The sequence below is a fragment of the Crocodylus porosus genome, unplaced genomic scaffold (genome assembly GCF_001723895.1).
Source record: "Crocodylus porosus isolate Cpor-Errol unplaced genomic scaffold, CroPor_comp1, whole genome shotgun sequence".
In the NCBI taxonomy this organism is placed as follows: domain Eukaryota; kingdom Metazoa; phylum Chordata; order Crocodylia; family Crocodylidae; genus Crocodylus; species Crocodylus porosus.
The window spans coordinates 6383536-6399708 of NW_017728920.1; the positions used below are offsets into that span (position 1 = coordinate 6383536).

The 16173-nt window shown below is 46.0% G+C and overlaps 1 protein-coding gene and 1 long non-coding RNA gene across 3 annotated transcripts in view; one reads left to right on the plus strand and one right to left on the minus strand.

Moving 5' to 3' along the window:
- Positions 1-2776, minus strand: part of LOC109312479 — an 8623-nt gene extending 5847 nt beyond the window's left edge. The window contains exon 1 of the long non-coding RNA XR_002101826.1: positions 2617-2776. This is a non-coding gene — a long non-coding RNA (uncharacterized LOC109312479). The remainder of the gene's footprint in view (positions 1-2616) is intronic.
- LOC109312478 (core histone macro-H2A.2) overlaps positions 1-16173 on the plus strand; it is a 41196-nt gene that overhangs the window by 667 nt on the left and 24356 nt on the right. For both annotated transcript variants that reach the window (XM_019538533.1, XM_019538532.1), the window contains exon 2: positions 9584-9821. In XM_019538533.1, coding sequence (XP_019394078.1) covers positions 9650-9821 — 172 coding nt within the window. In that variant the 5' untranslated portion in view covers positions 9584-9649. The remainder of the gene's footprint in view (positions 1-9583; positions 9822-16173) is intronic.

The window sequence follows — 16173 nt, forward strand, 5'->3', positions numbered from 1 at the left end:
AGGCCGTTCCCCGAGGCCGTAACCGCCCTGTGTGCGCCTGCCCGGGTCGGGGGATGGGGCGCGGGCACTCCCCCTCCGCTTCCCGTTCCGGGATGGCGGCCGCGACTGGCGGAGCCTCCCCACAGCGGCCGAGCGTTTACGCGGGAAAACGGGCGGATGCTGCGCTGCATGCCCCCCCCCCTTCGCCCCCCCGGGTTAACGGAGCCTTCGCAGAGCGCCCCTCCCCCCGTGGGCTGGGGGCCTAGCGCACGCGAGAAGTTCTAACCTTCCGCTCGGCCAATCAGCACCCGCGCGCCGCCACCGCCTGTCCTCCGCCCGCCGCCCAGTGGCGCGCCTGGACGCGGCGCGTGCTCTGGAGGGCCAATGAGCGCATGCTGCCGGGGCCAAGGGGTGGGGCTGTGTGATAGCCGTTGATGGCGGGGCGGGTTTGAAAAAGACGGCGGGTACGCCCGGGCGACGGCGAGGGCTGATGAGGGGGTGTGGGACTCGTTGCCGTTTTGTGGTATCCACAGACGTGTCTCCGCCCCTCCTCCACCCCCGCGCTTCCATCCCGGTTCCTCGCGCCGGAGCGGAGATATGACGCCATTTTGCCCTGCTACCCCCGGGGCACCTCGGTCTCGCTTAACCGCCTCAGCCCGCAGCCATTGTGTTGTTTTCGCCGCGTCGGCGCCAAACCGATCCCGCGGCTGGGCCGCGCTGCTGCCCCGCCTGAGCGGTGGGCGAGCGCTTCCCCTGAAGTGCTTCAGCTTGGTTGGGAAGTTCCTTGATCGTACCTTATAGCTCTAAAGGCTGCAGTTCTCCAGGATCCCCTGCGTGACGAGACATTAGGGAGGGCAGCTGGTATTGACTATTTTCCCAAAATGTTATAGTAGTTCTGGTGATACATTATCAACACTTCAAGCCTTTTCTGTTTGCATCTATTTCAGTGCCTTTTCTATTTTTCCCCTAAACAATGGCTGATAGTCAAAAAGTAAGCAACAGCTTGTTAGTTAAGCTCACAGTTCTTGCATCCATTTCACACTTATCAGCACTAAGAATCTGCTCATTTGAGTTGTGTCATTTGTTCTGATTAAGAAATGCAAGATATTTACAAGAACCAGGCTTAAGTGTCTCATTTATTATAATACTATTGTTAACCATACATTTTTCCTGTTTGTTTAAAAAAATGTACTTCCAGTCACATTACTTTTTAAGCAGTTTTGGAGTAGGGTACTGGTAAATTCAGAAAAGTTAAGGAAGGTTGCTGTCAGGGACTCAAACCCCAACTTCCCAGGTCCGTTGTCTGACCGCAAGAGACAGGCAACACCAGCAAGGTCTTATCTTAAAGCTCTTTATTGAAGCGTGCATACAACAACAAAGAGCAGCCCATCTCCTCCAAGAACCAGCCCCCCTTGATAATAAGTAAGCAAGTTTATATAGACAGTTTTGCATCACAAATTCTACACTTAATTGACTCAACCTCTATGGTTAGTTAAAAACTTCTAGTGCGCATGACATGATATGCACGTAGGTGGGAATTTCCCACTGGAAAAGAAAGCAAGATATCAGGTTAGTGTGAGAACTTCTAATTAGTTCAAACTGGCTTTTGGCTACATACAGGCATACCTCGGAGATATTGCGGGTTCAGTTCCAGACCACCGCAATAAAGCGAATATCGCAATAAAGCGAGTCACACAAATTTTTTGGTTTCCCAGTGCATATAAAAGTTATGTTTACACTATACTGTAGTTTATTAAGTGTGCAGTAGCATTATGTCTAAAAAAACAATGTACATACTTTAATTAAAAAATACTTTATTGCTAAAAAATGCTAACCAATGGAAAAATGGCGCCGATAGACTTGTTTGACGCAGGGTTGCCACAAACCTTCAATTTGTAAAAAACACAGTATCTGCGAAGCGCAATAAAACAAAGCGCAATAAAATGAGGTATGCCTGTACTTGTTTTGATATGCTAAATCAGGGAGGAGGATTGCATCTTTGATTGTTTCAGCTGTGTCTTTGAAGCACTGAGTCTGCTTTGTAGATTTATCTATGGTCTTGTTAATTTCTACAGCTACACAATAATAGGCTTTGAGCAGTTCTTACGCATAAGCATCTGCCTTATCATCAAATATGCAACTTCCTTTTCAACACTTATGCTAGTGGGTTCATGGTAGGTTCAGTTTGTACCATCCCTATTTATCAACTCACATTCCAAATGTCATCCTGCATACAGAGAATTCATGATTATCCTGTTTATGGCCTCTCAGCAGTATTTTTCTTTGTTGGCTTTTGGGCCTGCTCTCAAACATCATATATATCAGTGCCTTGAGTCTAGAAAGGCTGTAAACCAGGGGTTTTCAACCAGGGGTATGTGTATTACTGGAGGTACTTGGGATGGTGTTGGGGGGTACTTGACAACGGGGCACTTCTGCTGCCACCATGCTGCTGGCATGGTCACTGATTGGCCACAGGGGACCCCTCCTCCCCCCGCAATACGCCACTGCGGGGGATACCCCCTTGCCCCCCCAGCTGCTCATCTGGCCTTCGGGACACTCCTGCCATCTCAACTTGCCGCCATGGGTACACTAACCCAAAAAGTTTGAAAACCCCTGTTGTAAATTATTGGTTTAGACCAGGGGTAGGCAATGTTTTTTTCGCCAGTGCCGAAAAAACCCACAATGCTTACCTTGGAAGATGCTGGAGTGCCAGCATGCCAGAAAAACAAAACGAGGGCAAGGGGTACATGGCAGGATGCCCTGATTGTGCCCCTTGTCCCCCTACCTAAAGCCCCTGCCCACCAGCTTGCTACCCCTTGTCCTCTCACCCACCAGCCCTACTACCCCTTGTCCTCCCACCCCAAAGCCCCTACCCCCCAGCCCAGGATCTGGCTATCAGCAGCTACCCAGAACCTGGGCTAGTTACAAATATCTGCTGCCTCTCTGCCCTGGCCCCAACTACCTCCCAGACCCAGGCCCAAGCTCTGAGGAGGCAGCAGATACCGGTGATGCTCCTCACTGCTGCTTCTGCAGAGCAGCATTGGAATCTGGTGCAGCAAGCACAGCAGGAGACTCGGAAAGCTGCCTGCCACTCCGAGCTCCCCGCTGCCCCGGCCACACTTCCCCTGCAAGTGGGGGCTGCAGCAAGGGGCACAACCCTGCATGCTGCCCACACTGCTCCCATACACACGGGAAAGTGTGACTTGGGCAGCACAGAGCTTGCAGCAGCAGGTAGCAACCCTCTGTGTCGCACGCACTCAGCTCCTGGCCCTGCTGCCCTCTCCTGGGCCCTCTGGAGCACAGTGTGCACGACCCGGAGCGGCCAGTTCTCTAGTGGGTTATGGACTGGAGAAAGATCCCGCGTTATTTACTGATTCTTTTGATGCGCCTGGCTGGGGAGTATTTGGTTAATTGCACAATTTCACAATGATTACACCCTCAATTCGTAAAACACAGTTTTATCTGAAAAATGCTTACTGTGTATACAACATTGCTTTGTTTTAAGAACAACACAAACATCAAAACACTATAACTACATATACTAAGAACAGCACTCCAAGAACAATTAAAATTACAACTAAAGGTTAAATTCGAACTAGAAAAAATGTAACTCTTATTTTTTACATTATACTTATAGTCCTAGGATTCCAAGAAGCCAAATATCCAGATATCTGTTCATTCTTTAATTGAGGTTTAATGGGCTGGCCTCAGTAGTGGTAGGAACAAGTCCCCTTTCTCCGGTACCACTGGGGCATTCCGCAGCTTCAGCCTGAACAAAAGATTCATGTTCATGGAGAGGGTGGTTCAGGTGATCAGTCTGATCCAGCCTACACTTGCGATTCTTCCTTTGTTGTTCTGCAAGTGAGGTTACCTCCAAATTGGGACTAGTTTACCGGTTATATACTGGGTGAGTTGCCATCATGGGCCACTCCTACCCAAACTCATCACTACTCCCAAATTTGGGCTTGGATATTATGTTATGGATAGTCTCTGGCAGGAAAGTTTTACCCACCAAGTAGAAGTTTTACCCACCAAGTAGAATTTTCCCCCGCCACGAACTTGCCCTCATCTTCTGGGACTTTCTATACCACCATGATGACCCTTCAGTGCTCTCAGTTTCTTATCTGTTGTATAAAATCCTCGGGCTTCAATTTCTTGGAATTCTGTAACAAGTCTAATTAAGTTTTGATTCTAGCCTAAACTGGCTAATGGGCATTTATTACATATAACCCATAAACTCCATAAATTTATCATTCAGGTGACAGCCACATACAAAGGGGCCACACAAGGAAGCTGCCTGTTCCTGCAAACTCAGCGCTGCCCAGGTCACACTTCCCCTCTGTGCATGGGAGCAGTGTGGGCAGCATACAGGGTTGTGTCCCTTGCTGCTGCCCCCACCTGTAGGGGAAGTGTGGCCAGAGCAGCAGGGAGCTCCTCGGAGCAGGAGGCAGCTTTCCACGCCCCCCGCTGTGCCCTGGCGCGCTGGGTTCCAATGTGGCTCTGCAGAAGCAGCAGCTAGGGCAGCACAGTGGGGAGCATTGCCAGTATCTGCTGCCTCCCCGGAGCCTGGGGCTGAGGCTGGGAGGCAGCTGGGGCCAGGGCAGAGAGGCAGCAGATGTTAGCAGCTGGCCCATGTTCTGGGTAGCTGCCGATAGCCACGGAGCCCGGGCTGCTTGCAGCAGGGCTTCCATCCTCCCAGCACCTGCTGGGAGCAGCCTCCATGGCTATCAACAGCTACCTAGAGCCTGGGCCGGCTGCAGCCAGGAGGCTACAAACAGCTGCTGCCCTCCCACCCCGGCCCTAGCTGTCTCCTGGCCCTGGGGTCCGGGAAGGCAGCAGGTGTCAGTACTCCGTTCGGACCGGGCTGGGGGCAGGGAGGCAGTAGCTGTTTGTAGCCTCCTGGCTGCAGCCAGCCCAGGCTCTGGGTAGCTGCTAATAGCCCAGCAGGGCTTGCAACCTCCTAGCTGCCTGCTGGGAGCAGCCTGGGCTCCTGGCTGGCAGCAGCTACCCAGAGCTGCAGCTGGATGCAGCCCTGAGGCTGCAAACAGCTGCTACCTCCCGGCCCCAACGCATGCTGAGGAAAATGGCCTTGCGTGCCATGCTTGGCACGCATGCCGGCGATTGCCGACCCCTGGTTTAGACATTAAGGAGGCTGCTCTGATGCGCTGTAATTACCGTGTGTCTGTAATTAATTGAGTCTGCTGCAATATGCTAATTATTGTACCCCAGCCAGCCTCCCTGTCTCATGTATCAACCTCCCCGCACTTCAGAAAGGTGGCAAGGATGCTTTAACTAAAGCTTGTTGAACAAGCTTTAGTTAAAGTACCCCCAGCACCATTTTGAAGTGCAGGGACACTGATACATGAAATGCTGCAATGCTTTAATTAGAGTGGCTCTCAAAGCCACTCATTAAAGTGTGTACCCCCACGGTCTGTGGAACACATGTAAAAAACCCCTAAGGCTGCTTGCAGATGTAACACCCCCCCATTACACTTTCCCACGCCAAGCTCTGCACACACCCAGAAGAGGCAGTGTGTTACTTCAGCCCGGCTCACCTGACATCTGTATAGATCAGGCACTGTAGTGGTGTTTTTGGGGACTTTTATCTAATAACAGATTGAACCAGATTTAGTTAAAAGCCCCACTGAAGTGCACAATCTTTACAGATGCTGCATTTTTTGTTTTGTTTTTTAATGTCTGCAAGCAGCCTAAAAAGCAGACTGTAGACCTATCTCTTGCCTCTTTTACCAGAATCCAGCCTACCTGCACACCTGTTATTCAGGTAACAGATGCATCATAAAATCCATCAGATGCACAGGAAGAGATCTCTCCAAAGAGAGTTACCACCCACCTGTCTGATATCATTAAAGCAGACACAGATAAAATGATCCAGGAATTAACCAGAAAGAGTGAAATCAATCAGTAATCTCCAACTCAACTAACCAGTCCTGAACAGATTGTCTGAACTATACAAGCAACTTGCTGTGCTGCAGCTTTCACTCATAGAAGTTGGAAATGCCACCTCTTAGCTGTCATTTATTTTTTGACTACAGAAAAATAATAGAGCAAATCTTCTGTTGCAAAGAGCTTAGAAAGACGATAACAGGTCAGAATGATTTTGACACTATGGATTCCAATTTGAAATTCTTGGTTTGCGTGAATTATGCATAGGTGCTTGCACACCTAATATTGCTAATATTGCACAGTACCCGGCAGCACTTTTAAAAGGATCTCATGGCAACCCAGTTGAAAATCACTGCTGTACAAGAATATAGGCTTATCTCGGTGTCTCACCTAAAGCACAAGAATATAGGCTTGTCTCCATGTCCTTCTGTCTACTTGCAGGAATTCAGTATAGGTTCTCACCTGTACCAGCCAAGTAGACTCATAAGGGAGAAGGAGCTAATCATGCTCTTTTAAGGAACTTTTCCTCTGGTCTCGCAATTTATTAAATTGTTAAATACAGCCCTTAATTTAAAAAATGGAAATTCTTTTGGAACTTGTAATGAGGTGATGTGAAACTTAGTTTTTAGGGTGTCCTTTACTACTACAGTATATGTTATTCTCTTCTAAGCTTAGTTTTACTTACGTTATATGATTAATGAAGAAAGGAAAATCATCTGCATCGTAGATAAGGACACATTGTGCTATTTTCACCAACACAGCCCGTTTAGCATTCTTATTTTTTAGGTGTACCAGAAGTATAGCCAAAATTCAGTTTAGATTGTCATTAAAAAATCACTGTTGAATTTCCCTATGGCTGTTACAGAGAAACATTTTTTTGACCTTCTAAATTAGAATGTGTACTGGCCCTTTTTCTATTCAGTACAGGAAATGAACAGGAAAAGAATCAGGCATGGATTTTGATGTCTTCCTCAAATTAATTTTGACTGTATCTTTGTAGTTGAATGATGTCAAGAGCTGTTTTAGATGGCAGTTAAATCCCCATCACAGGCCTGAGAGTAGCATAATAGATTATATAATATGTGATCATGTGTTGCTACTACCTGTTAGAATTTGTCCTTCAGTCAGAAACTTGGCAAGGTGAGAAGGACAGTTGAAGCAATAAACTGAGCCACTACTGCCTTTGAGGGCAGTACATCAAACCCTCTCCAGAAGTATTGGTCATCAAAATGAAGGACCTTGAAGAAGTAAAACACATAGTATTGGAAAAGATCCCATGAACCTTCAACTAAAGAATGCTGTAATCTGTAGCCATAGCATATTTCCTATGATGCCTGCTTTCTTGTCATAATAATTTTCCTTTATTTTTTGTTTGAATGTTGTGTTAGATGAATTCTGTGCTTGCATCTTCATTGACAGAAACAGCCACTGCTGCAGCCAAATTCTTTATTTCCCTCAGTGGATTGACTCTGGACTTACTATGGCATAATACTGAGTTCAGTATTAGGTCACTGGCATGGGTTACCTATCTTTACATAGTTAAAATCTAACATTTACTTGACTAGTATCAGAAACATATATGTAGTTAAAGATTTTTTTTTTGTGGTATCTTTTAGTTGGCAAACTTTAAACTTGGGAGAAATTCTAGATAAGCTTTCAGGAACAAAAGTGCCCCTTTTCAAGCCTGGTTATATTGTTTAAAGTGAAGTAGCTGACCTCAGTGTCCTGGAGTACTTCCTTGAATACCATTTTACTGTCCTCAGGAAAATAGGAAGAAATATGGGAGGAAATAGATTTATTTTCTTTGTCCTTATGCCTAGCCTATATTGGCTGTTTTTGCAAAAAACATGATAGAGATTAAGGTCCTTCTCTCAGATCAATGGCAGCTGAGCCCTGTGACTGCTCAGCAGCACCAGCAAGATATGAAGACAGACATAACATGGTTCTAAACACTATTATATATTTGCCTTCCAGAGTTCCATTTATAAAGCAGGAGCAGAATGGGGCGGGGTGGGGAGCCCAGATAGGTCCCCTGCTTTCTCTTATCTGAAGCTGAACCTACTGTACTCAGTGGAACTCCATTTGCAAAAGATACAGGTAAAAATAGAGTCTCTTGCAGGTGACCTTTACTCTCTCCCATATAGAATTGAGGAAAGCTTTATACATCTCTAGGGAGTGCATCTACATGTTCACTTTTGCATGGAGTAGACTAATTTGCTCTGCAGTAAAGCATCACCATCTACATACACACTGCAATTAGGTTCCTGCCTGCTGCTGAGACTAATTGCTCCACTTTGGCTCAGTTTGCTTCTGTCATTGGACTTACATTGTGCCTAGATTAGTTTACTCTGGTGCAAACTGCAGCACAATAAATTAAGTCACATTAATTGCATGTGTAGATGTGCCCTAGAGAATTATCTAGATCTTTCTAGGTTTAATGGTGGATCAGGCAAACTTGCTGGATACTTTACACAATAAAGGCCTTAATCTCTCTGTGCCACAGCTAGCCACCTGTAAAATGGCTATGATGATATTTTATCATCTAACAAGCAGGAGGTTTTGAAAATAGATTTATTACTGCAACAGTGATGAGTGTCATTAAAAGCCCATGAAAAATAAATTCTTATTCAATGTAAGTTTTGGCTGTTGTGCAGGAATTAAGGCATGTGAGTACATACTAATGGGGATAAAAAATTTTGAATTACTACTCATTGGCCATATCTACGTGAGACACTGACTGCGCAGTAGCCCAAAACTACTGTGCAATAGCATTGTGTGGCAGAAACCGTGACACGACACTACTGCGCAGTAGTCTTGGGCTACTGTGCAGACAGCATCACAATAAAGCTGTTTGGTGGTGCTACTGCACAGTAAATCGGGTTACTATGCAGTCATTTAGTATTCATTTATACAAGTACTAAGTGACTGCACAGTAGCAACTGCACCGTCAGCATTTCACATAGATGCAGCCATTGAGTACTGTCTTTTTTGCACATTGAGTGAACAGGGGCCCCATGGGGTAAAAGATGCGTTTATGTCATGAAAGACTATGTAAGAATGCATAGTATGTCAGGCAGCCATATTAAGGTTACACTGCAAACTGGCTTTTGACATCTTAAAATTTTCACTGTTTAACTTTGCATCCTCAGTGTTCTTCAAATATCAATTATATAATTTTTATTTATCTCATTAGAATTCAATATACATTTTCAAAGTAATGATGAGAGACAAATGCCTCACTATCACTATGCTTTGCTGAAAATATTCCCATGACTGTAAAACAGTTCTCAAGTTTAGCAGGAAAAGAATCTTTCAATAGCAGAAGCATCACCTACTATGTTTTAACAGACAAACTTACAGATCCCTTGAATACCAAGGACACTTGTTTAGAGATTATGATATTCAATTAACATGCACTTTTTTAAATTCCCCAAACTGCTCTTCCTGAGCTGTTTATATCTTATTATATATTCAGAATAACATAGATTATACTGTTGTAAATGCTCAAATTGTCTGCTATTTGATAACTCATATTTCTGCTTTAATATTTATATTCATCCAGGCCAGACCAATGTCTGTGTTATGTTGGATTTTTCTTTCTCCATGCACAAGGAAATCTATTCTGATTTTGTTCTACAGATTTTCTATGACTCTAAGGTTTGGGTATACCCACGATCAGTCCTGTCTTTTTCTTTTGCAGCTTTTGGGTTGGGTGTACGTGAATAAGAACAGTCTGTCAGCAAGTTGAAAGGTATACAGCAGCAAGATGTCAGGCCGAAGTGGGAAAAAGAAAATGTCCAAGATGTCACGCTCCAGCAGGGCAGGTGTTATTTTCCCAGTGGGAAGGATGATGCGCTACTTAAAGAAAGGAACATTCAAGTATCGGATAGGTATGGGAGCACCGGTCTACATGGCAGCTGTCATAGAATATCTAGCAGGTAAATTAAGAGCCTGATTTTTAAAATACTGATCATGTACAGCACTAAGTGAAGTCCATGAGATAATCAGGTGCTCTGCAGCTCTGAAAATTAGGCTCTGTAAGTGTAAAAAGTATACTGACATGCACTTCGTGGGCTGAAGTGGATTTATTCTCTTCATGGAACAGCAGGAGATGATAATATTGCAGATGTACCATGCTGAATCCCTAAATGGAAGGATTGTTTTTTATTGCTTTACAGTAATTTCTGCTTGATCTAAAAATGCTGATGAGCTAAAAGGGAGTGGCATCCAGTCCTTTTTAGTTCAAGGAAATGATGTCACACTTGGAAATAGTTGGATATGCATAGCAGAAGAGGAAAAAAAAAAAGAATCCTCCTCTCATTTACATAGCATTTTCAAGTTAAATTATACCACATTCTCTTCGTGTTTTTTGGATGGCCAAAGGAATCCCACTTAACTATATTGCATGTATTTTAACCTTGTTAATATGTAAAGTTCACCTTTTGCTGCAAAATGGACATTATGCATGCTGCTGCTGTGAAATTAACTTTTGTCCTATGATATTTAAATCCAAACTCTTGTTATATTTACAAGAATTAACCTTAATTTATCCTCTCAAAAGGAAATTTGTCTGCTTTATAAACCTCAGCAAATGTTGTAGCACTTCTTGAGGAGTGGATTCAGGTTCAAATTACAAGTGTGTTGCAGGTCAAAACATGCATATTTGTCGGAGGTAGATCTAGGATTTAAAAAAAAAGGTTGCAGATAGTGAGGTGCACCATTACATATAATGCAACATATATTTTTCTTCAGGTAAAAAGAAACTAGAAGCTTTACTGATATGTCAGGGGCCTAGGGCTATATTACTCAGTGTAAGATTGAAGCAGAACAAATCTAACTTTATAGGAATGTGCATTAATTTACTATTTCATAAATTATGCATTAAAAACAAATCAGACTTCTGAAAAATAATCAAAAGATGTTTCTTTAGTACTGTAATCAGTAAAATTAAATGAACATCTCTTTCAGAGTCATGAAACAAAATCAAGCCTTGAGCATTTTGACAGTGCATCCAATGCCTCTCCGAAAGTTGTTTTCCACCTGAGTAAATGGTCACTTGTGTTAATGTTTCCACACCTGACTTAACATTTTTAGCTAGATTTAAACACAGTCTGCAAAAGTTTGCTTGCTGACTTTCTAAAAGTCCAACTTGGTTCCTATCCAGAGACTCAGCAATGATCCTGAACTCCACTGGGTCCACAATTTACCCATCTCAAGACAGATTTAAGAACTTAAGTGCCCTGATAATGCAACTGCAGTCAAATCCAGCTACCACAGTAAGGACTGATTTGCTGTGTTAGGACACATGGCTTCATGCATCTTTGCGGCACAAATGTCAGGCTGCATCTTTGGAGCATGTAGGACTGGCTACTAGAGGTGCGCAAATATATCAGGCTATATCATATTGGCACCAATAAAAGGAAAATTGACGTTATTGGCAGTCAGCCTTTTTTGCCAATGTGGCTGATAATGTCACAGATAAATGCTGTGTGCATATGTGCAGCTGCAGCGTGGACATGGCCAGGAATGCAGCCTGGCAGCTTGGAAAACAGCATCTGGCTGGTAAATCTGTGGGGTGGGGAAGAGGTGGGGAGAGGGAAGGGGCATGGTGGGGGGCATGGATAAGCGCTGCCCAGCTAGGGAGGAGGTAGGGGTGGAACAGAGTGATGGGCAGCACATCCAGGAGGTGTGGGAATTGTGGGGGGGGTAGCTGCTGCTGCTGCATGCACCCCTGGGGGAGGCATGGGGGCATGGGCCCCCCAGATGTGTGCACGGAACAAGGGTGGGCTGCCCACTGCAGGCTGAGGTTGGAGGGCTGTGCCAGTCTCTTCTTGGAGGGGTGGGGCTGGGCCAGGGCTGTGCTTGGGGCAGGTGGCGATACTGGGAGCGGGGACTATGGTGAATTTTGGGATGACTGTAGCCCCCCCAGCGCCACTGCCATCCCCCCCAGCTCCTCCCCTAACCCACCCTGCCTCCCTAGGGAAGAGGCTCACACAGCCCCTGGCCAAAGCCTGCAGCTTGTCCTCACCCTATGAACAAATCTGTGGGCCAAATGCCCTCATACCTCCCCTAAGGGTGCACACAGCAGCGGGAGCTGCCCCCCATGCTTCCAAGACAAGCAGCCTGCAGCTTCGCCCTGTACCCTGCTCTGCCCCTGCCCAGCCCTACTCCCTCACTCACTGTGGGGGGCCTCGATCTGCTCCCCCCATATCCCTTACCTCCCCCACCAGATGCTGCTCTCCAAGCTGCCAGGCTGCATATTGGCAATCAGACCAGTATCAGCTATCAGTATTGGCAAAAAAAAACTTTATTGGTGCACCTATATTGGCTACAGTTGGTACATGTCCCTATCAAACCTCATCTGGATAGGTCCTTTCATGTGCATCTATTCATACTGTTATATAATCTTAGTCATATAAAATAGGACTGGATGGGACTAGGAGAAGTCATCTAGTCCAATTCCTGCCCTAAGGCAGGATAATTTATACTTCCTGAATGTAGGAGAAAACCTTGAACTGTCTGTAAAAGAGTCCTCGTGTCCAAAACTATTAGACGGAGAACACTTACTGGTTAGCCTGAAGGTGCAATGACAGTGAAATCAGGCAAAGCACTAGTACATATCACTCTTCTAGAAACCTGGGTGCTATACAAAGCTAGCAAGAACTTTCTCCATCACAGTAGAAGGCAGTCTGTCCAGGTAATGACAGTCATACAGGCCATTGTGTTCTGCATTGACAGTCAAAGGAGGGCAAGACCATCCTGCAATGTCAAGAGGTAATCAGATTATAGAACTGGTTTACCATATTTCCTTGGTATAGCAAACAGAGCAGGAATGATTTCTTTTTTATGAGTGAGAGACTAAAGACTTGATCAAGTGGGCCACTTTTTCCAAATGAGATCATTCTAAGGTAGACTTATTTGTAACAGTACAACAAGAATTGTCAGACTTAAAGTCAAGAGGAGGCAGGAACCAAGGCCACCTGTCTAACATCTTAGCAGGAGTCTTCAGGTGTGCCTAATCTATCACTGGTCCCACTAAGCATGCAACACAAGTTCAGATAGGACTTACCTAAACTGACTGATTGCTCTGGCCTGCCTTAGGCAGTTTTGTTTCCCAGATAATATGAATCGGCAGATCTGTCAGCCAAAGAGGCCTGCCTCTGCTTTCAGATCTTCTGTAAAACAGAACTAAAATCTTTCACCTGAATAAGAAGCCCTTTCATCCCATTGCTTGACTGCTGGCTTGGATTGTTCTGCACCTGTCCAGAATATTTTAATGAGAAGAAAGAAGTTCTATGAGACAGGCTTACCTGGCAAGGTGGACAAGATATTCTGTTGATGTAAAAATTCCCCAACTCCCAATACTTATACTATTTGTTAAATTTGAAACTAACAATTTTGTTACTTAGTGCATTCAAAGTCCATCTGGCAGCTTGTTCTCCACACCATCCACAGTAATCACCCAGCTCTAATTGAGGTTTTGAAAAGCTCTGCAAAAATGTTCCTATGCATCAGAGATCTCATCCTAGGGGTGTAGCACGGCACTTCTTTGCCCACGGCAGCCACAATGCATGAGGCAGTGCCAGCTTCTACCATGCTAGTTGCAGTACTGGCTACTTTCACGCCTTGTGCCCTGTCTCTCTTCCATAGGGCTATGCGAAACACCATCATTTCAATTTGATGTCCGTTTTGCCATTTCGAAGGGATAGTGTTTGATTTTCTCATTTCGTTTTGAAGCACTGTCCTGTTTCGTTGGAACTGTTTCAACGAGTTTTGACATTTTATCCATAAGCTATAATGGGGAATCATGACTGTCCCAGGGGGATGCAAGCAGTGGGCCTGAAGCCCCCTCCAATGGCAGGACCCAAGGCAGGGCCAGCCACCCTTGGGAAGAAAGAGAAAACCCCTGAGGACAGGGCAAACTTACCTTTTTTAGAAGAAGCAGAGCCGGACGAGCCATGCTGAGATGAACTGCCCTTATGGTTCATTAGCCATTTTTATTACCAGCTCGGTATGGCACGGGCGGATGACATCATCAAAAACCACTACCCAGCTGATTTAAAACCTGGTGGGTGGGAAATGGCTGGGGGAGACAGCCAGAGCCAGAGAGCAAGGCTACTCTCCGAATTACACACAGGCTGTATCAGCAGACCAGAGGGAATCCTGACCAAGACCCAACAGAGGGGTCCAGGATCAACTAAAGGAGGCGCCATGGTGGCCCAGCAGTGCAACCAGGCCAGGGAGGACTACGTCGAGGGACGTTGGAGCTACAGACACTGGACCCATGAGTGGGGCAGGCTGAGGCCCCATGTCCCAACCTTTCCTTTTGTGTTTTAATTTTGTTTTGAGTTATCTTGAGGCAGGGAGAGGGGTCATTGATGACCTCCACAGATCAGGAGGGGGCCAGGAGATGAGCAGGGGGAAGAGGAGACAAGCGAAGACATCATCTGGCCATCCTGAGGGCTGGTGCATGGCTGGGATATAGGAGAGGGGGAGCCCCAAGAACACCCGCTAAGGGTAGCCCCTGGTCAGCAAGGAGCTAAAAGGAGCCCCACCACTGAAGGGAAAGATCAAGTCATGGCAGGTGAGTATTGGGGCCTCCTTCAGGGTGAACGTGGCCCGCCGTTAAGGCCACAGGAACACACCCTGCGGCTGGCACTGGGTTACATGTTCCGAAGTGGTGAGAGTGCCTACACAAGGTCAGATGGGTGCGATAAAAATGCCTAAAACTTTGTCATTGCCTGATTTGGATGAAAATTGCTATGGCAGAGGCAGCTAATACCTGGCAGCTAGGGCTAAGCTGTGCTGCCTCCTGCCGTGCAGGGGACCAAGAGCACGGCTGCTGATGCTGTTAGGCTGTGGGGAGCTGCAACCGGGAGAGGAGTGTGCAGGGGTCTGCAGCTGGGCAGGGAGGTGAGCAGGGGGCACCGGTCCCAGGTGAGACAAGTAGGCTGAGCTTCCTCTCACCAGGGTGCAGATCTGGGGACTCGCACCCCCGGGAGGGCTGCCAGGCTGTGCAGGACACCTGCTGGGGGTGCAAGCCTCCAGTTCTGCACCAGATGACAGGAGGCTGAGGCTGCCGCCTAGGACCAGCGCTGGGCACAGCCCATACCCAGTGCAGGGAAGATTGCTGCTGCCACCGGTCCCAGGTAGCCTCCTGTCATCCAGCGCGCAGATCTGGAGGCTCGCACCCCCAGGAACAGTCCGACACATCCCCGCAGCCCTCCCGGGGGGTGCGAGCCCCCGGATCTGTGCACTGGATGACAGGAAACTGCTGTTACCACCTGGGACCGGTGCTGAAGCCAAGTAAGCCCAGCTTCAAAACTCAAATGTTTGAAACTTTCGAAACATTTTAAGTGCCCTTATTTCGTTTCAAAGCTGTTTTGAAGCCTTTTGCTTTGTTTCAATTTCGGTGTTTCAAGCTCAATTTCGGTGTTTCAAGCTCAAAATGCATCAAAACAGCTTTGAAATGAAACGCCCAGTGAAATTTTGCACAGCCCTAATCTCCTCCCCCCCGACAAAGGTGGTGCCCAGGGCTGCTGCCCTGGTCACCTCCCACCCTTCCTACTGCTCCATCCCATGTCAGGACTGCAGCTTGGAACTCTGAGCTCTCATGAGCTGTCCATTTTGGCTCATGTCTTATTAGTGAAAATTAAAAAATGATTTACATTTAACTCTGCAAGGAGGGCAGGAGAGATCCAACCACTGGATGGCCAGCTTTTCTTTTACCATCTTCTATCCCTGAAGGGACATCCTAGTTCTTGCTGACTTTAGTTAGAGGTTCATTTGATCCAGCACACCTGTGTTTATTTTCTAACCTTCATGTTTCCAAGTTGAAGGCTTCTTTTCAACCTTAAATGTCAGATCTTCTTTGGCATTTTATCTACAAAGAGCAAAACTCTTTAAGTCTTTACTCAGACTGTTCCAAGAAGATGAAAGGCACAGCCATATCATGTTAGAGCCTGTCAAGGTGGACTTCTGTTTGAAATTGTGTTACACAAGTTAGCTAAGCTGAATCACCCTATCACTTTAGGTGTTCACTGTAGCTTCAGCAACATCTTGACAAACGATTCTGGGAGAAACATAGAAAGCAGTCTTGTTGAATTACATTCCTATGTTCATAAGGAATTAGATAACTACTGAAGCTTCTAGATCAGATGCTGCACTTTGTGAAGTTGTTCTACAATCTTTATTTTCTTAAAACTCTTAAGCTCCCACCTCCATTCTATTTGTTCATTACTTGGAAGCAGTGATGTATATGTGGATCTATATGTATATATGTAATGTATA